The sequence below is a fragment of the Rattus rattus genome, chromosome 5, assembly GCF_011064425.1.
Source record: "Rattus rattus isolate New Zealand chromosome 5, Rrattus_CSIRO_v1, whole genome shotgun sequence".
In the NCBI taxonomy this organism is placed as follows: Eukaryota; Metazoa; Chordata; class Mammalia; order Rodentia; family Muridae; genus Rattus; species Rattus rattus.
The window spans coordinates 36,645,263-36,666,034 of NC_046158.1; the positions used below are offsets into that span (position 1 = coordinate 36,645,263).

The following is a 20,772-nucleotide window of genomic DNA, read 5'->3' on the forward strand; positions in this document are numbered from 1 at the left end:
AAAGCACTATGGGATGGCCTCTGTGGTCTTTCAGAACTTGAAGCACATCCCCAAACACGAAAGCTTCTGGATTTTAGTTAAAGTTTCTGCTGAGAAATAAGCTGTTATTCAGATGGGCCACCCTTTGCATACGACTTGGACCTCTTATAGCTTTTAATACCCTCCCACTATTTTGTATATTTATTGTTTTATTTATTATATTGCATGAAGAGTTTCTTTCTGATTCTGGCTACTAGGCATTCTCTAAACCTATTGTACCTGGATGAAGATCTCTTTCCCTAGATTTGGGAAATTTCCTCCTATGGTTTTGTTAAAAACATTTATTTTCTATGCCTTTGACCTGAGTTTCTTCTTCTTTTTCTATGCATACAAATTCATAGCACTGATATTTTCATGATGTCTCAGAAATCCTGCAGAGTTCATGCATCTTCTTTTATTGAATAGTCTAACTCTTTACCGTGTCTTCAGGCCCCATCTCCCTATTTGTCATGTGATCTATTCTAGTGGTGAGGCTGTCCTCTGATGTTTCCACTCATATTTTCATTAGACTTCTTGAATTTTTCATTTCCAGCTGCATTTCACTCTGGGTTTCCCTTAGTGCTTCTGTCTCTCGTTTGAATTTTATTTTCATATCCTGAATTGCCCTTTATTTCATTCAGCTGTTCTTTGTGTTTTGTCTCCTTGGGATTCAATCAGGACTTTCTTCCTGTCCTCTTTAAGTTCATTCAGGAATCTATTCATGTTTAATCTTTTTGACTATGTTCATAATTGTTCTTTTTAATACTGTGCCCTATGTTTCGTCTAAGTTGTTCTCACAATTATTACAAAGCTGGTGATCTGAGAGAATAGATGGTCTTGGTATTTTTGCATTGCCTGTCTTTTTGTGATGAGACTTGGGTGCCTGTAGTTAGACTGTTGGCTGTGTCTTCTGATAAGTCTCTCTAGTTCTCCTACATTGAGTGGCAGTTGGATCTATGTTTTCTGTTACCTTGATTTGGTTGGTTTGAGATCAGCTAGGAGATGCTTGAAACTGAGGTTGTGGCCACTCTGTTCTGATTCACAGATGGCATCTCTAGGTTGACTCTAGCTCAGATAGGGGGAAGGCATAGCTTCTGAAAACAGGAGTTCTCTGATGATATGAATGAATGAGGTGTGGAAGGAAGAGCAGGTGAGGACTGTCTACAGAGTGAGCAAACAACAGATACAGGTCCTTCAATGATGTAGAAAATGGGTATGAGTAAGTGTAAGTTTTCAAATGGTTTAGATGAAGTGCAGGGTGGATAAAAGTTGCAGGTTCTTGCAAAAAGGGTGCAATGAGTCCTGGGATACTGGGAACCAAGCATCCTGAGGAGGGAAGAGTGAGGGTTCTACCTAAAAACTACATGATGTGAGTCCTGCAAAGTAGGAGAGGAGTTCTTGGGAGGTAGTGAGTTAGGGTACTCCATGGGAGAGTATGACTCCTGCTACCTATGGGGAAGCTGGGGTTCCTAGGAAAGAAGCAGGTTTGGGATGTCTTGCAGAATCTGGCTTGGCCATATAAGGGATGGTGTAACATTGTTCCTGCCCTGAAACAGAGCCAGCAGGGCATGGTCCTTCATAAGTGTTGGTGGTTGCTGTGAGTATAAGGCTGGTTTGTATAATAATAACATATTTCCATGTTCCTCCTTCAAGGAATGTCCTCTCTGCCAAGGTTAATGACTCCATGATAAGCAGAGACAGCAGAAGTCTGGGAGTCGAGAGTGTGTCTAATGTCTAAACAAAATAGTAAAAGCTAAGACATTCAGGACAGTCCTTAAGGCTATGGGGAAAAACTCTGAAAACGTTAGTTCAAGAATATATAATTATTCAGCTATGCAAATATAAAGATGCAATATGAATTGTATAAGGAGCTCCAAAGACCTAAAAGAACAAAGACAGCTGTACTGTGAGCCAGTTTGTCAGAAAAACACAAAGACAGGCAGATTCCTGAGTTCAAGGTCAGCCTGAGACAGAACCAGGTTGGGCCCAGGCATGGTGGAAATGGTGAATCTCAGGATGGGATCCCACCCAGCTAGCTGGTTGTTTGTGCTTACAAAGGCAGACAGATCTCTAAATTCATTTGCAATATTGAAAAAGATTTTTGCTGTCTTTTTCTAAGAACCAAGAGACTGGGGCGTCTAGGATGCTGATTCATGAGATAATCAAAAGAGAACCTGGGGTAATGACTGAGTTGATATGTCTGTTAGATGAGAGCTACCCAGAGATTTTTTTTTTTAGAATTTAGCTGTCTCAAGCAGAGAACTGTCTGCAATGTTGTCTTGAGGAAAGCATAGACCATCAGTTTATAACACACAATTTGATTTTGAGTCATTTTTTTCACTGCTCCCAGACACCCCTTCCTTAGAACCCCTCTTCAAGCCGAGTCTGGTCCTTGGTAATGTCTGAAGAAAAACAGCCAAGAGGAACAGCATTCTTGTGAGATTCATGGGCAGCTGGGGAATCACAAAAAGGCAATGTGTCTTAGGGTGTCCAAGAAGAATGAGGCTCTTGCTAGCAATGGGAATATCCAGTGAGTGAATCCTGAGGCACTTTCCCTTTAAATAGCTATTAAACATTTTGAAAATGTTAACTTTATGCATCAATTGTTTTTTTCTTGGAAACAACATCTCCTGTCAGCTATTCCACTGTTCTAGAAAGAGCAATAGCAAACAGTTCCCATGCCAGTACCACCACATTCTGCTTCTTAGTGAACCTAGCTGTGGTGACAGGGTGGGTGAAAAATGCTGACGCAGGTATAACAGCACAAGACCCATTCTCTGATTCTCTAGAATAAATGACTTCAGGGAAGTCCTGCACTTAGCATGCACCATGTCCTACATGATATAGGAATGGGATGCAAAGTGTCTAGAGAACAGGGGAAAGCATTTATTTCTCATGATTTGAAGAAGGCCTTATTAGAAGCACAGTACAGTTTCTGCAAAAACCAAGAGCTGGCAGGTTCTATAAGGAGAAAGAACTCACCCAAGAGGGAACTGTCAGGACCACAGGGTATGTCTGTACATGGACAGTGGCAATAGATGTGGGTCTGCACATTGAGGGTAAATGAGACTGGCTTTATCAGCAACAGATTCCATGGGGACAGAGGCAGACCACCAGAGACAACAGACATGGAGGGTACCACGGCAAGGGCAGCGGAGACCCTGAAGGGTGCAGGAGTATGAGCAAACAACAGCAAAGTTTGAAGCGTGTCCCAAGGCAAATGGCAATTCTCTAAGGCAGGCAGTTTATAAGCAACGGTTACCCTGCTCCCCTCCACAATGAGGAGGCTGCAGATGTCATTTTCCAATCTAATGGCAGTCCCTGAAGACATAGGCTGCTCCAGTCCAACTGCTGTCACTGACAACACAGGCTGAAATGTGACTGGCTTGAGTTTAAGTATAAAATGCATACCAGATGTCAAATACTTAAGAGGAGGAAAAGGTTGTAAAATATCTCATTAGTGATTTGAATATTGGTGATATATTGAAACCACAATATTTGAAGTAGTTGTTGAATTAAATGAAGTATATTATTAAAACCAATTCCACATGCATCTTTTCATATTTTTAAGAATATGAATGTTACCAGAATGTTATAATGATGTATACATCACTGTTTTGAACCCTGGAAAGGGGGTTGGACATTAGTGTAATAATTAGGAGGGTCAGAACACACATCAGACAATCCTGGGTACCAGTTCTCCAGTCCTTTCCCACTTGGGCTCGGCAGAATGGTGCCCAGCCACCCCCCAAAATAGGAGAGTCATCAATGAGGGGGTGACCTGAGAGTGTGAACCATTAATATTCACAAGTGCATTCATGGAGTGAGCTTAAAGAAGGCTCTCAGGTTTGCAAAGACATCTGGAAATTTTTCATGAAGGAGATGGGGACTCCAGATGTGCACATTGACACCAGGTTCAATAAAGCCATCTGGGACTAAGAAGTAAGGAATGTTCCATATTGAATCCATGTATGTTTGTCCAGAAAATGTGATGAGGGTGAGTGAAGACTCACAAACAAGCTCCACACACTGGTAACTTATGTACCTGTTACTGCATTCAAAGCTCCACAGTCAGTCAATGTGGATAAGAACTAACCCGATGAAGTCAGATAAAGTTGAAGAACTAACCCCTCTCCCCAAAATAGCCCATATCAGTCATCCTACCCAACCCTCCATTTGGAAGTGGCCACTTCATTACCAACCAATAGTGAAGTTTATACTCCCCTCTAAAGATATCATCTTGAATGGCATTGTTCTTCAGTGAAAGTTTGAGATGCTTTTTAAAAATAAATGTGTGCATGCATGCCTATACATGGATGAGGGTATGTGGGTGCCATGGTGCACTTGTAGAAATTGGAGGGCACCTGTGAATATCAGTCTTCAGCTTTCAACTTTCTTGAGACAGGGTATTCTGTTGCTGTTTGTTCTACGCAGACTGGTCTGAGGGCTTCCAGACCAGTCTGGATATTCTCCCATCTCTGCCTCTTTTGCTATATTGGATCACTGGCTTTGCAAATGCAGTGTTGGCCTTAAAGAGACTTCAGATATCTAACTTCAAAAAATTATGAGATCCTACTACAAAAGCCTATACTCAATAAATCTGGAAAATCTTGATGAAATGGACAATTCTGTAGAGAGATACTAGGTACCAATGTTAAATCAGGATCGAATAAACCATCTCTCAGTCCCATAACACCTAAAGAAATAGAAGAAAGCAGTCATTAAAAGTGCCCCTCCCCCTTCAAAGAAAAGGTCAGGACCAGATGGGTTTAGCGCAGAATTCTATCAGAAGTTCAAAGAAGACCTAATACCAATACTCTTCAAACTATTTTACAAAATAGAAACAGAAGGAATACTACTGAATTCTTTCTTTGAAGCCACAATTACACTTATACCTAAACTACACAAAGAAAGAGATCTTCAGACCAATTTCCCACATGAACATTGATGCCAAAATACTCAATAAAATTCCCACAAACTGAATCCAAGAACACATCAAAACAATCATTCACCATGATCAAGTAGGCCTCATCCCAAGGATGCAGTGATGGTTCAATATAATGGAAATCCATCAACATAATCCACTATATAAACAAACAAAAACAAAACAAAACAAAACACATAATCATCTCATTAGATGCTGAGAAAGCATTTGACAAAATTCAACACCGCTTCATGATAAAAAGTCTTGGAAATATCAGGAATTCAAGATCCATAGCTAAACATAGTAAAAGCAACAAACAGCAAGTCAGTAGCCAGCATCAAACTAAATGGAGAGAAACTAGAAGCAATCCCACTAAAATCAGGACTAGATAAGGCTGCCCATTCCTCCCCTACCTATTCAATATAGTACTCAAAGTCCTAGCCAGAGCAATTATTCAACAAAAGGAGGTCAAAAGGACACAATTTGGAAAGGAAGAAGTCAAAATATCACTACTTGTAGAGGATATGATAGTATACTTGTTACCGAAAAAATTACACCAGAGAGCTCCTACAACTGATAAACAACTTCAGCAAAGTGGCTGGATATAAAATTAACTCAAACAAATCAGTAACCTCTATACTCAAAACATGCTGAGAAAAATCATGGAAATGACAACCTTCACAATAGCCACAAATAATATAAAATAACCTGGTGTGACTCGAACCAAGCAAGTGAAAGATCTGTATGACAAGATCTTCAAGTCTCTGAAGAAAGAAATTGAGGAAGGTCTCAGAAGACGGAAAGACCTCCCATGTTCATTAATTAGCAGAATTAGTATAGTAAAAATGGCCATCTCGCCAAAAGCAATCTAAAGATTCAATGCAACCTCCATCAAAATTCCAAACAATTCTTCATAGAGTTAGAAACAGCAATCTGCAAATTCATTTGGAGTAACAAAAATCCCAGGACAGCGAAAACTATTCTCAACAATAAAAGAACTTCTGGAGGAATCACCATCCCTGACCTCAAGCTGTATTACGGAGCAATTGTGATAAAACAAACAAACAAACAAACAACTACATGGTATTGATACAGAGACAGGCAGGTAGATCGATGGAATAGACTTGAAGACCCAGAAATGAACCCATAAACCTATGGTCACTTGATCTTCGACAAAGGAGCTAAAACCACCCAGTGGAAAAAGGATAGCATTTTCAACAAATGGTGCTGGTTCAACTAGAGGTCAGCATGTAGAATGCAAATCGATCCATTCTTATCTCCTTGTACAAAGCTCAAGTTCAAGTAGATCAAGGACCTCAACATAAAACCAGATACAGTGAAACCAAAAGAAGAGAAAGTGAGGAAGAACCTCGAACATATAGGCAACAGGGGAAACTTTCCTGAACAGAACACCAATGGCTTATGCTTTAAGATCAACAATGGGACCTCATAAAATTGCAAAGCTTCTGTGAAACAAAGGACACTGTCAATAGGACAAAACCAACAGATTGGGAAACAGTCCTTACCAATTCTACATCTGATAGAGGGCTAATATATAAAAAGAAAATATATAAAAAGAAATCAAGAAGTTAGACTCCAGAGAACCAAATAACCCTATTAAAAATGGGGCAACAGAGCTAAACAAAGAATTCTCAACTGAGGAATATCGAATGGCCAAGAAGCACCTAAAGAAATGTTCAACATCCTTCTTCATCTGGAAATGCAAAGCAAAACAACCCTGAGATTCCACCTTACACCAGTCAGAATGACTAAGATCAAAAATTCAAGTGACAGAAGATGATATCAAGGATGTGGAGAAAAAGTAATACTCCCCATTGTTGGTGAGTTTGCAAGCTGGTACAACCACTGTGGAAATCAGTCTGGAGGTTCCTCAGAAAATTGGACATAGTACTATCTGAGGACCCAGTTATACCACTCCTGGGCATACATCCAAAAGATGCTCCAACATATAACAAGGACACATGTTCCATTATGTTCATAGCAGCCTTATTTATAATAGCCAGAAGCTGGAAAGAACCCAGATGTGCTTCAACAGAGGAATAGATACCAAAAATGTGGTACATTTACACAATGGAGTACTACTAAGCTATTAAAAACAATAACTCCATGATATTCTTAGACAAATGGATGGAACTAGAAAATATCATTCTGAGTGAGGTAATCCAGTGTCAAGAGGACACAATTGTATGCACTCACTTTGAATACCCAAGATACAATTCACAGACCATATGAAGCTCAAGAAGAAGGAAGACTAAAATGTGGATGTTTCAGTCCTTCTTAGAAGGGGGAACAAAATACTCATGGGAGGTAGAGGGTAGAGGGATCTTGGGAGGAAGAGAGGAGGGAGAAGGGGAAAGGGGGGGCAGGATCAGGTATGAGAGGAGACAGGGATAATATAGAGAGGGTCAGAAATTTGAACAGAAGTGTTTGGCAATGGGGGATGGGAAACTGGGGGTAGCCACCAGAAAGTCCCAGATGCCAGGAAAGCAAGAGTTTCCCAGGACCCAACAGAGATGAGATTACCTGAAATGTCCATCAAAAGGAAGAAGAACCTGTAGAGACCATATCCAAAGGTTAGGCAAGGCCCTGGTTGGGAGATGGGACCACCCATCCTTCTCAAAATTTTAAGCCAAAATTAATCCTATCTAAAGGAAATACATGGACAAAGAATGGATTAAAAACTGAAGGAAAGGTCATCCAGAGACTGCCCAACCTGAGGATCCATCCCATATGCATCCACCAAACCCAATCACTACTGCTGATGCCAAGTAGTGCTTGCCGACAGGAGCCTGATATGGATGTCTCCTGAGAGACTCTGCCAGAGCCTTACTGATACAGATGAGGATGCTTGCAGCTAACTATCAGACTGAGCATGGGGACCCCAATGGTGGAGTTAGAGAAAGGACTGGAGGATCTGAAGGAATTCACAACCCCATAGGAAGAACAACAAAATTAACCAACTAGACGCCTTAGAATTCCCAGGGACTAAACCACCAACCAAAGAGTAGACATTGAAGGACCCATGGCTCCAGCCTCATATGTAGCAGAGGATGACATTGGCTGGCATTAATAGAAGGAGAAGCCCTTGGTCCTGTGTAGGCCCAATATCCCGGTGTAGGGGAATGCCTAGGCAGTGAGGTGGGAGTGGGTGGGTGCTAGGGTGAGCATCCTCACAGAAGCAGGAGGAGGGAGGATGAAAGAGGGGGAAACTGGGAAAGGGAATAGCATTTGAAATGTAAATACTTAAGATATCCAATTTTTTTAAAAAAGGCGAAAGAAAAGAAAAATTTAAATAAACAAAACCTCCTAGCTACCTGCAGAACATCAGGCCAATGAGATGAGTCAACAGTCTAGCTTGCAGTTCTAACTACACTTACTGGGGTATGAAATGTGCACATGCACAAATAGATAAAGAGGACATATTGGGGAGTAGGGAGCAAGAAGAGGACGTTAGGGGTAGGTTAGGTTAGGTATTTGACCAAGGCAAATTGTATAGATTATGAAGTTGTCAAAGAATGTAAGAGACATTAAAACAGTAAAAACATTTAATTATATTCAAGACCATTTTTCTTTCTCTGGTCTTATCTTCAATGACATGGACTACCACAGTTAATTAATCTCAATACTTCATAAACATCATAGGTTGTATGTCCCTGCATTCCTACTTCTGCTGTCTAAAAGCAGACTTTTTTATCCTCTCCCCTAAAAGGAACTTGAAATTACTGTCATGGTCACAAGTTCCTTTCTCAATCAAGGTAATGTCCCAACTTCTACTGGAAAAATCTATGAGAACCTGAGAAAAGAAAGGACTAGAAAGCTATTTTGACAACATGTTTCTAGATTTGGAGATTAAATTGTGTGTGTGTGTGTGTGTGTGTGTGTGTGTGTGTGTGTGTGTGTGTGTGTAGTGAGCTTTTCTTAACATTAATGCAAAAAGTCAACAGATTTTGTAATAGAGGTATCATAGTAAGAGTAGTTATTTTTGGGGAGAATACTTGTCCTACTAGACAGCACAAGAGGCTGGTTGAACAGCATGGTGTCCAGGCAGAAGTATAAATAGAGATCAACTTTTATTTAATCTAATTAAGAGTCCATATGGGCATATAAATATAATTAGAAATGTAATATATAATAAAAGCGGTGTACTCAATCAACGGGTAAGGATGAGTCAATATTAATTGGTTCTGAGATAGTTAGCCACCAAATTAGAGGGGGGAAAAAAGGAAGTCACAGAATTAGCTCACATGTTTATGACTCTAAATTCCAGATGGCTACACTGCTAATTTTTAGAAGGGGAATGAATAGCTTATTCTCTGTTTTAGAAGATTAGGTAGGGTTTTATTTTGAGGGTTACCATGGATCATCTTGAAGGTTGCTCCTTGTTTTGCCTTTGTTTGCCAAGCTGTGTGTCCTGGTTCAGGAGAAGAACCTTTTTCTAGTTTGTCCTTCTGTGGCAGAGGCTGTGGACACTTCACTACCAGACCAGGTGTCTTTTCTAAATTTCCCATTGGTATTCTTTGCTAACAGCAACCCCAAAATAGCTAAGTTCACATGCAGTCTGCAGTGAGGCGAATACACTTAGTTTTCTTCCAGATGGTTATGTTGAATGTGTCTACCTCAGATTCCTATGTACACACCTTCATTCCCAGTGGCCTGGAGAAAAGGAGGAGCCCTTTACAAGGGTATTAGCGCCCTTATAGGAAAAGACAGCTGAGAACTTTGCTCGCTCAGCCCAGTGAAGGGAGTCTCCATGAGAGCACTGCTTTCTGAAGGCCAGCAGTGGGGGGCGTGGGGGGTGGGGGGGTGGAGGGTGGGGGGGGGTGTTTCCTCACTAGGACCCTTTCCCATTTGGTGTTTCTAGGCCTTAGAATTAACATTAGATCCCAGATTTCAATCCTCCCAGTGACTATATTTCCTCATGACAGCTCTAGCTGACCAGTACAAGGATACTGTATTTTGCAGCATACTGAAGGTTGGTTTGGTTTTCCTTCCACTTGTACTTTTGCCTATGTACATATAGATAATCTTGTGTTAAACAGCAGATAACAGCAATGAATTCCAGACAAGACATTGCAGGAGGACAGGCATCAAGCAGAAGTTTGGTTTAATGTAAATGGATTCATTTTTATAAGAATGGTTTCATTACTATGTGCTTTTTTTTAAATATTTTAAAATTTAAATATTTGGACACAACTGCCTTAGAAGCATCTTGTCATGAAGAAGTCAATTCGAGGGAATCATGTTTACTGAACCTTCTGTGTTCCAGGCGGTGAGTTAACGTTCAATATCTATTGGTAGTTTTAATCCTCTGACGTAGATACTGTTTATATATTCATTGTGCATATGACCAACTAAAGCCCAAGACAGTGATTTACCCAAATTTCAGTCAGGACTCGAATAGCAACCACCCAGTTCTGGAGTCTTCTCTCTCAGCCTCAAGAACATATTGAAGAAGAGGCATTGGGAATTTAGAAGGTTAGTGTAAACTTTGACAAAATATTTTGAATAAAAGACGTGGAGATGATTGTCTTTTTATTATGTCAAGCCACATGAAACCTTCAACATGCGGCAATTTTACCCCCAAATGAAGGTCTCATGTTCTCCACCCATTATCAGTCTTTTGATGAATGTGTTATTTTCCTGAACCTTGGTCTTCCGTATTCAGAGAGAAAAAAAGGAAATGAGCAGAGTTTTCAAACTCTCAAGGCCACATCTGTATATCACGAGGCAAAGCTAGAAGCTAATACGTTAGGCCTTCTTAATCCAATGGAGAAAACATGCTTTATGTTAAAATATCAAACATGATTCTTATTGCATTATGTTATTAGAGAAAAATTCTTCAACTACCTAGCAGATTTCTTAGTGACAGAATGGTTGTAGACGAACGTAGCCTCTAGTCATTGTCGGGGTGAAAGCTTTTTACACCTAAGACTGCATTTCCAATCACAGAATGAGAATTGTATTTCTATCTCTGTTATTTTTTTCTTTTGAGACAGGGTGGCCCTGAACTTGCTATATACCTAAAGATGACCTTGAACTTCTGATTCTCCAGCTAATCCCCAGTTGGGATTAGAGGCATTTGCCACCCCATGCGGTGGTGCTAGGGACTGAGCCCAAGGCTCTGTGGATGCCTTTTTCTAGTGGCTACAACCCACAGTATCACAGCCTTTTTTCAGAGAACTATATAGCCTGCATATATCATGATATTTGAAAAGCGTGATTTACCAGCAACATGAGAGGACTGGCCTCACAATTACTTAAATCTGTATTTTTTTTTCCATCAAGGGAATTGGAGGTCTATCACAAACTCTTAAAAGTGATCAGCTTTTAGCCTCCAGATGTTTTCTGATGGACAAGAGAGAACCTTGTGGGAGGTAAAAACTGACATTCCCAAGGTCACGCACTATTCAAAGCTGAGTCAAGAATAAAATCCTGAGTTATGGTTCCCGCTCCTTGGTCCTTTTTGCTGTGCTGTAATATGGCTATTTTTTTCCTGTTATGTAAGACATACTAATCTGATTTTCTCTTTCTCCTTCTCAACTGAAGCTCTGAATCAGCTAATCTTGATAATTACTAGGACAGGAAGCAAAAGACTGAAAATGGTTCTGTAATCAGAGAAGCTCCCTGCTAAGAGACACGTTCTGTAAGAAGCATGTCCCAAATGCTGGGACTCCACATCTGCTCTGCTTCCCACACCCCTCTCAGTTCCTGCGGCTCTTTCCTTCCCCGGGAGAGCTGGAATGGCCCAGCCAGCCTCTTAACCACAGCCTTTGCGTTGCTCCTTGGTACACAGTTCTTTGGGGGCTACCATTACCTCTTTCTGAGCCACAGCCTGTCCTATGGTAGCCACTTGTATCTTGGCCTTCGCTTGCGTTTCCTTCCTGGTTGTTTGACCTCCTGACCTTGAGCTCAGACTTTACCATATTCTTGCTTCCTTACTCAACTCTAAAGTGCTCAGATGCCCAGAAAATAGTGTGACGGAGACCGTTGAGACAAGGAGCATCAGCAACGCCAGAGACTTGTCTCTTTAGTAGAAAGACTACCTCAGCTCTAGAAAACTCCCTGGTATGTTCTTGATTCCTTTACATAACGGGGGTTTCCTGTTAGAGAATATAGCTCTTTATTTTAGAATTTCCTTTTCAGATTACTAGGCCCAGATACAGTCATCTTTAAAAGCATTGTTTTAATCTCTTGGTGCAACTCACAACATGAGAAGGCCAAGCTCATTATCTCAAATGCCCTCTTCGGCTCTGCGGTTACATAATTGTAGGGAATTCTAAGGATGGTTCATCAGAACATCCACACAGCTCTGTATAACTGTGGATTGTTCTCCCAGCCTCAGTCCCAGGAAGTGGACCCTTTTCTTATTAAAATAATGGCTTCCTCCTCCTGGGTCAACATATTAAGTCACAGCAGCCACCAGTATCATTTCATGCACACAGTGGGCAACCAGAGGGAATAAAAACCCTCTGTGAAATCTTTACCTAGGAGGCCACCAGAGGAACAACATGGAAACGTGGAGGTTTAAGTGTGGAAGTGATAGCATAAACTATATTATAAAAATCATTTATCTCCATTCATAGATATAAATATTGAATGGCAACACTCGGTGTGACAGATCCTCCCTCTGATGTTCCTTATCCTGACACTGCAGACGATGCTTTCCCTGCTCACTGCCACAGACTAAAACCCCTCCCTTACCTTTCTCTGTCTTTCACTGACTGTTCGGCCATTAACTTCTTCAGTTCTTCCAGACGCTGGAGATCTCTCATTTCCATTTCTTGCCACTCCTGTTGTTTCTTAGCCCAGTATTTTCTTATCTATCATATAAATGTTACACCGAATTTAAATTAACAACAGATAAAGTGGGGGAGAGGCAATAACAGTGTCCAGTTGCTCATACAGTAAAGATCAGACTGAAATGGCATTTCATCTGTGTGTGTGTGTGTGTGTGTGTGTGTGTGTGTGTGTGTGTGTGTGTGTGTGCTTTAGAACTGCCTATAAAATACTGGCAACAGAAAAAAATAGATTTAAACACAAAGGTGAGTGTCTCTGGAAAGCTCTTGGCTTAGCCATTTCTGAAGTGGAAATGTACTGTATGCTGAGACCTCGATTTTAATCTATGGCTGAAATAATCAACTTTCAGGGAACCACAATAAAAGCATGTTACTGCCTCTGAAGAATATGACCTACCTGTTACCCGGGAGTATTTTTATCCTCTTATGGTAATGTAGTCTTTAACAAATATAGCATTAAGACTATTTTTACCTTAAAAGCATGGGTTTATTTATGCTAATGGACAGCAGGATGTTGAAAGCTTTATGCTCCTGGGGGAAGTGGCAGGAGATGGGTGGGAGGAAGGAGGGAAAGTACGAATTAACACGGTTGTGGTAAAGAGTAGTCTCGACCTATGTGGTAAAATAAAGGTCATGCTTATCAGGTTGACAAAGATGGAAGGCACTGTTCTTCCTGGGCTGGCTTTACTTTTCTCAATGGAAGCAAATAAGCATCATTTCCAGGGGGCTGGAACCATTTCAGGGTTTCACAGTGTGCTTAGGCAACTCAAGTTAATAGAAGCCCGTTCTACTACTCTAGGTTGCCATATTACTATCTCGAGACACTGGGGCTTGCTAGGAAAAGACCGAGTGGCACCTAGGTGCTGACAGGCAGGCAGTCTGTAGGGGCTGCCTTGCCAAACCTCCAGTATGGCGCTTCTTCTTCTGAAAGTTTAGATAGAAAAGCTAAGTGGTTTCCTGGCTGGCCCTACCAGCATGTTGTCTGATCCCTAGGAGCCTCTCAAGAGGCAGCCAAGGATCCTCTGGGCCACCGGCAGAGCAACGATGCAGTGGAAGGGGAACAGCAGCTCAAGGATTAATATGGTGTAAGGTGAAAACCGCTCCATATGACTAAAGGCAGAGTTTAAAGAGAACAGAAAGGAACCAGAGAGAATCCAACAAAGATGAAGAGACAGAGACAGACAGACACACAGAGAGACAGAGAGAGACACAGAGACAGAGACACACAGAGAGAAACAGAGACACACACACACACACACACAGAGAGAGAGAGAGAGAGAGAGAGAGAGAGAGAGAGAGAGAGCGCACAGGTCATGTGATAAGTGCCTATAATCTCTGGGCAGGATAGCAGATTATCTCCCCTGGGGCGTAAGTCATCGTTACACGTTTCTGCATGTTCTTACAGGTTTCTTGGCAATAAATGTGTCTTTTATTATCATGGTGGTGATGCTACTTCCAAACCAAGCTTTAGAAGACATCTCTATGAAACAGAACTTTCTCTTTCTATTCATTCCAGCCCTACAACAGATGTGTCTTCTTGGCACTAGCAAGGAAGGGAGAACAGAGCTCCTTCTGCAGACTGACTGCTGATGCCTCCTCGTCTCTGCCATACTTGGTATGTTGCCTTGTGCAGGTCAAAAAACACGATCTTCCCCTTCCCTCCCTCACTTCCTCCTTTCTTCTTCCACTCCTCTCTTCTTTTTTCTCTTCTGCCTGCCTTCTTGCGTCCCACCTCTGCTTTCTTCCTCCAATGCAGTCATTTACAGTGTTTAAACCCGAGCTGGACCCTGGGAAACCTCAGTCCTATGATCTGAAAGGTTCCTCACAGCTTCAAGCTTCAGAGCACCTCATCCTTGCTATAACTGAAATCCCTGGAAAAAGAGATGCACACTGAATATATCATCCTTTCCCTGTTCTTGTCAGCGCTGTGTGTGAACTTCTAGGTCACCTCCAGATCCGGTCAAGAATCCAGATACCTGAGTCACAAATCCATCCAAGCTACCTGTGCCAACATCTAAACTTCCTTTCAACCTGTTATTCTTTATATTTCCAAGACTTTGCTAGAAAATTGCCTCCTTCAGGATTTGATTATCATTAGTATTCCACTCATAAAATCTTAAATTATATAGCAATAAGCTCTGTGACCAGAATTGGCCCCTCTCCACCTTCATCGCCCGGCTTCTGGCTCAGTATCCTGTTCAGTTTGGCTCTCAACCTGATGCGTTGCTAATTAGCATATACCTTCTCTGTCCCTCTAGACTACAAAACATGCAACTTACCAATCTTGGCATTTCGGAGTGTCTTCTAGAACAGAGAGTGTACTTAATAGCCATTTTGATTAATGATACAATCATGTGAACATGGGTACCAAATCCATGGCTTTGGTGAAATCTTCATTGATAATTACCTTTTCAAAATTAATTCCTGGTCAATAACTTTCAGTTTCTTAACATTCCAAAACATGTTCTCTATGTTCTGCTCAGTACCTACCTCGACTTCCTCATTTTTCACAGGGGACACAAAAGCTCTAACCTTCTTTAACATCTCACCAAGGAGCGGAAGGGCTGTTCCTCCCTCAGTGGTCTAGAGACCCAAAGAGACCCTTACCCAGGGGTAGTTCTCCGTCCTTAAATGTCCCTACTCCTCCATCTGTGCTTCTCTTCGCTCCCCCTCCATTCACTTTCTGCTGCTTCCCTCTCTGAAATACAATGAAACACGTATCTCTAGAGTTAAAAAGAAAATAAGGAGAGCCTTTTCTGACACCACCGAGATGGTAGAAGCACGCTGCTCAAGGTTCCTTTCCGTCACAGTATCTGAGTATGTGCTGATTTCCATCCTCACAGCTCCTATGCTCTTCCTTGCTCACAGCATTCCTACCCCTGCCTTCTAAGCAGGAGGGATTGGGCAAGCGACAGGAAAGGCAGAGCGAGTCTCGGCAAGTAGTAAGTCTAAATATATCAGTAATGATCCAGGCAAACTTGTTGCCTTCACCAGTGACAAGGATTCGAATCAAACAACCATCTCAATTCTTATTTTATCAATAATTGGTATTTCTATATGTTTCATTCTATTAACATATATGTATATTTTAAAACGTCATAGGCTTTAGCACTCATTTGTTCATTAAGTACTTATTAAGGACATGCCTAGAGCCATAGAGTGTACAGCTGACCCGGGATATTGTATTTATAGCAGTTATCCTAACAATGGGGCTTAGTAGAGGAAAGACACAGTAAAGAAATAAATGAAGGAACAGGTCATTACATATTCCATTAACCCCTAAGCAAGATTTAAGAAGGGTGAGATTCAGCCTAGATTGAGTGTCTTTATTAGAAGGCAAGCTGAAAGAGGAGTGAGACAGAGGCCAGTGGAGGACAAGGAGGCTGCGGGACCAACAGCATTGGCCAGGAAAGGCCTCACCTCGCTGGAAGTCAGGAAATCGCACAACTAGAATAGGTGGGTAAGTTAATACAAGGGGCCAAGAGGGAGCTGTGGGGAGTCTAGATAAGTAGCCCAGGACTCAGAAATGAGGAAGCCACAGAGGAATTTCAATCAAGCAGTGACAAGGTGTGACTCTGGGTGTAAACGGAGAGCCAGAGCCGAGGTCTGAGAAGAAAGGAGACGAGGTAGGAAGGTAACGCCAAGATGGGTACTTGGACTAAGCCCTGGGGTCCAGTGGAGGGGTGAGGCATGCTTGTTGGGAATTTAAAGGCCTGGGATAAAGAGCAAGCAGTGAGTCCTAGCATTTTGGTTTAGCGACTATGAGATTGAAGCAAGAGCGGGCTCATGACAGGCGTGGGAAGAGAGGGCAAGCAGAAGGTCAGTGGGAGCGAGTAGTTCCTGAAGTGCCCAGAACACCTCTAAGTGGAGACAACAGACATCTGGAGGTGTAAATTGCTCCACGGAGAACTCAGTCCTGGAGGCCCAAATTAAGCGCCTATTTGCAGAAAACTGTCTGCTACCCAAGACTGGGAAGAAAAGGTGCCAAGCTCATTTACCTCTTCATTTTCACAGCTTTTCCTAGGAGAATGGCTTACCGTCTCACCTCTCCTGTGGAATCGTATTATATTGTCAAGACCTGAACAAACCTGGCTCCATCCCCTACAGCAAGAACAATTTGCTATGGTAAATTATGCTTCTCTCCTTAATTCGCTTACATTGCACCTCCCTGGATTTATCCTGGACTATGGGAACATCTGCTGCGCGCCTGGGATTGTGCGCCCCCTTGCCTTTTTGACTGGGAAACCCCTCTTGGCCCTCCTTTAAAACCTAATCTTCAGCATTGCCTTCTCGGCCCTTCCTCCTTTCTCCTTCTTCCAGATACGGCTCCGTGTGCCTTCTAGCGGATTATTTATAATTTTTTGGCTTAGCTTCCATATGGATCTGCATTATTTAGCATTGTATTCTCAGCACCTTACCTTGTGTCTGACACACTGTCAAGTTTAGAGGGTCACCGTTAAATCAGTGGACAGTTCTCCTGGTCTCTGGCCCAAGAATAATAGTTATGGGTGGGAACTAGGCCAGCAGTTTTATTTGCAGCATGGCGAAGCCTGAACTAAGTACTTCCCCAAGGAGAGTTCCATTCACTTCTCATCAATTAGTAGGAGCAGAAAGTGTGGATCGAGAATTATTGGCTTTGCAGGCGTCAAATTAAAATCCTGACTGAGGACACTTAACTAGCCCTTTGAGACCCTTGTGGAGACAGAGGATCTAAATGCACAGAGTTTTTGACTTCTTGTGCAATCTTTAAAACAGGCCAGTGGTGGGCCGTCAGACGGTTAGTGAATGCCAAGCTCTTACTTGGACATGGTGTTTCAAACAAAACAAAGCAAGACCCCATTGTCCAGCTTTCCTCATTGTGGATTCTGATTTGTCCTGGATGTGAGATGCTCCTTTTCATAGTCCCATATCTCTCCATGTTAGCGGACTTAACACCTGCGAGAGCAAACCAAGGAAAATAGGCTCCGTATAGATTTATGTAATGTAGTGCTGTTTTTCCCAGAGCGCTTGGATCATCTTTATATCCTACCTTACTTGAGCAATTTTCGAAACAATTTGTTTCTTATTAACAACCCTACCTGAAAGCATGATGTTTATGCTCCAAGCATACATCAAAGTTTACCCTTAAAAAACCTAGATGAGTGTCAAACAGCCATTAAACTCACCATGAAATGAGACCGTCTCCCTTGCAGATAGAAAGTAGAAAGTTAGAACGAAAGCATTATAATAGGAAAAGGGCTGGCCTCTAATTCCAAGCTATCTGTGTGATATTGCATCTGAACAAACAGACTTCTGTACAGTGTTCCCGAGTTATTATCTCCAGAACTTTAATAACTTTACAGCGGGAGGTCACAACACTGAACCAGACACGCGGAAGATACCATGGACAAAGGTTAAAATATTCAGTTCTTTCTCAACAAAGCATTTACGATAAAGCAAACAGTTATTTCATCTTTCGGTGCCTAATTTATTTAAATCGATCTTTGCAACTTACAGGCATCCTTTCTACCTTTGACCTGCAATATGCAGCCCCATATAAAAATGTAACATTATCATATATAAAAGCACAACTGGACATCTTAATAAACATATTCACTTTTTTTCTTTTTTTCTGTTCATTTAACTACCATAATAGTACAGCCACCTCTGCATTGACATATGATTCATGACCTTCTAGAAGTTAAGAGCCATTTCTATACAGTAGCATCTTTTGTATCCGGCATTGTCGTTGAGGAGAGAAATGAAAGAGACTCATTTGATAAACTGATGCAGTGAGAAATAACGCAGACAAGGTAGCACTGAAGAAAACTCTGTTTGGGGTTTTGCTCATATAAATCCATTCCTGAAGAGGCACTAATGGTACAGCCTACCAGTCACGAAATTGGTTTATCCATCATGGGGCTGGTATTTAATCCCAAGAGCATACATAGCTACCATTTCTCTGGGTCCAGGTGCTTCAGAGACCCAAGTCAAGCGGTTTTATGCTAGAGAGAAACCCCATGTCGCTCTCAGTCTCAAAACTTTCAGTCAATGTTACCTTTCCTGTACTCTGCACTATAACAGAATCTGTGTGACTTGACTGAGTTAAATTTCTGAATTAAAAATAAAACAAAACAAAACAAACAAACATGGTTGGAGGTTCGAGAGATGGCCGAACAATTAAGAGTGTTTACTGTTCTTACAGAGATCCCAGTACTTCCTAGGGGCTTACAACCACCTTTAACTCCAGCTCCAGGATATGTGACATTCTCTTCTGGACTCCCTAGGCACCTGAGTCCACCCAGGTACACACATACACACATACACACACACACACACACACACACACACACACACACACACACACACACACACGAACACCTTATTAAAACAGAATTTAAATCTTAAAGGGACTTAAGTGGTTTAATTTGCAAGGCATTCATTCTGTTAAACTTGACAGCTCTCTACAAGAGCAAGAAACCAAAGACAGGTCTCTGATACATAAAATAGAAGTGGTTTTACAATCATAGTGCCTGGTTATTTGGCCTTCAGGGATCTCTTTTCAGCCAGAATTCAAACTGCTCATATTTCTGATAGGTTCCCTTGCCCTTAACTTAGCTGTTTCACGCGCTGAACTGATAGCTGATAAACAAGTCCACCCTTGGCTAGTAAGGGAATAAACTATCATGAATTCTCTCCTGAAGAATATATGAGACTGTAAGTAAGAAAACAGGACCAGCAAGATGGCTCAGTGGATAAGGCCAATTGCTGTCTATTCTGATGACCTGAGCTTCACATGGCGGAAGGAGAAAACCAGTTCCCTCAGGTTGTCATCTGACCTTTACATGTATGCCACAGGAGGCAAATGGCCTCTGCGTGTGTGCTAAGGGATGGATGTGTGCATATATGTACACATATACACAAGTAAATAAACACAATATTTAATAAGAAGAAAACTCTCAGAAACTTTAATTACTAAGAAATAAGCTTTTAAAGTCCAACAAACATGGAAATTGACAAAAATGATATATGTGTATATTCCTGACAGTCTTAAAAGAATGAAGAAGATGGCAACATGGGAGTTTATCAAGTGAATCATTTGATGAAACGGGACACAAGCAGTAAAAATCCTATGTAGGAAAAAAGGGAACTACACAGGATATATTGACAAGTAAGGGAACTAGCATTTAAAATAATAAATTTGTGAGTATAGAAATGTGCAAGGCCATTGTTGTTAATAAGGTTCTCTTGGGAGCTATGTGGGTCTGGGGTGTTTTCATGTATTTTGTGCGCTGCTCTGTATTTTTACAACAGAATACAATGCTTCGTAATCACCAAAGTTTGCCTTTTAAATTTAGACACAAAGAACAGATTTAGAAAGTGGCCACCCAAGGGCCAGGGCTATCATTCACTCCTGACATTTTCAAAGTATCTTCTATCACGTCCAGTGACAGGACACCCACCGTACGAAGTCCTGATGGTGGCTGCAGTTGTGTAACCCTATACAACACTGTCCCTTTCTGCCACATTGCATACAGCTTCATACTCATGCTCTTTAGAAACGTTTCATGGGCTCACGGTTTAATTTTACACAGGTTTTATAAAGGCCTCATGCAAAGCTTCTATTTAAGATCCGACCTATAGGATAAGTTGCAGTCTACCCCAGGACATGCTCCAGTTCCCTAGACACTGGAATGGCATCCATCAGCAGCAAATGGGGACTAAATGCTCTTCTTCAACTGGATTCAACTACAAAGTCTCTCTCCTCTTTTAGTTTGCTGGCATAGCCGGGTTGCTGCCCCTTTAACTTCCCATCTCTTATTCTCTTGCTAACTTCTTCTGTCAGTGATTCCTACTAATAAACAGATGGGCACAAGCAAAAATTAGAATAAACTGAAAAGATCTACTGAAAATTGAAAGGAGAGTTAAAATGCAGGCAGTGAGGAGTTGGGCAACGCTGAGCTGCTTTACCACCTGAAGACCAGGGACAGCATTGGGGGAGGGGCAGCAGACAGGAGCAGGGAAAGAATGACA

At 41.6% G+C, this 20,772-nt stretch overlaps 1 protein-coding gene across 1 annotated transcript in view; it reads right to left on the bottom strand.

Annotated features, from left to right (window-relative positions):
* Positions 1 to 20,772, bottom strand: part of Ccdc148 (coiled-coil domain containing 148) — a 183,808-nt gene that overhangs the window by 58,140 nt on the left and 104,896 nt on the right. Inside the window, exon 11 of the mRNA XM_032903324.1 lies at positions 12,665 to 12,783. Coding sequence (XP_032759215.1) covers positions 12,665 to 12,783 — 119 coding nt within the window. The remainder of the gene's footprint in view (positions 1 to 12,664; positions 12,784 to 20,772) is intronic.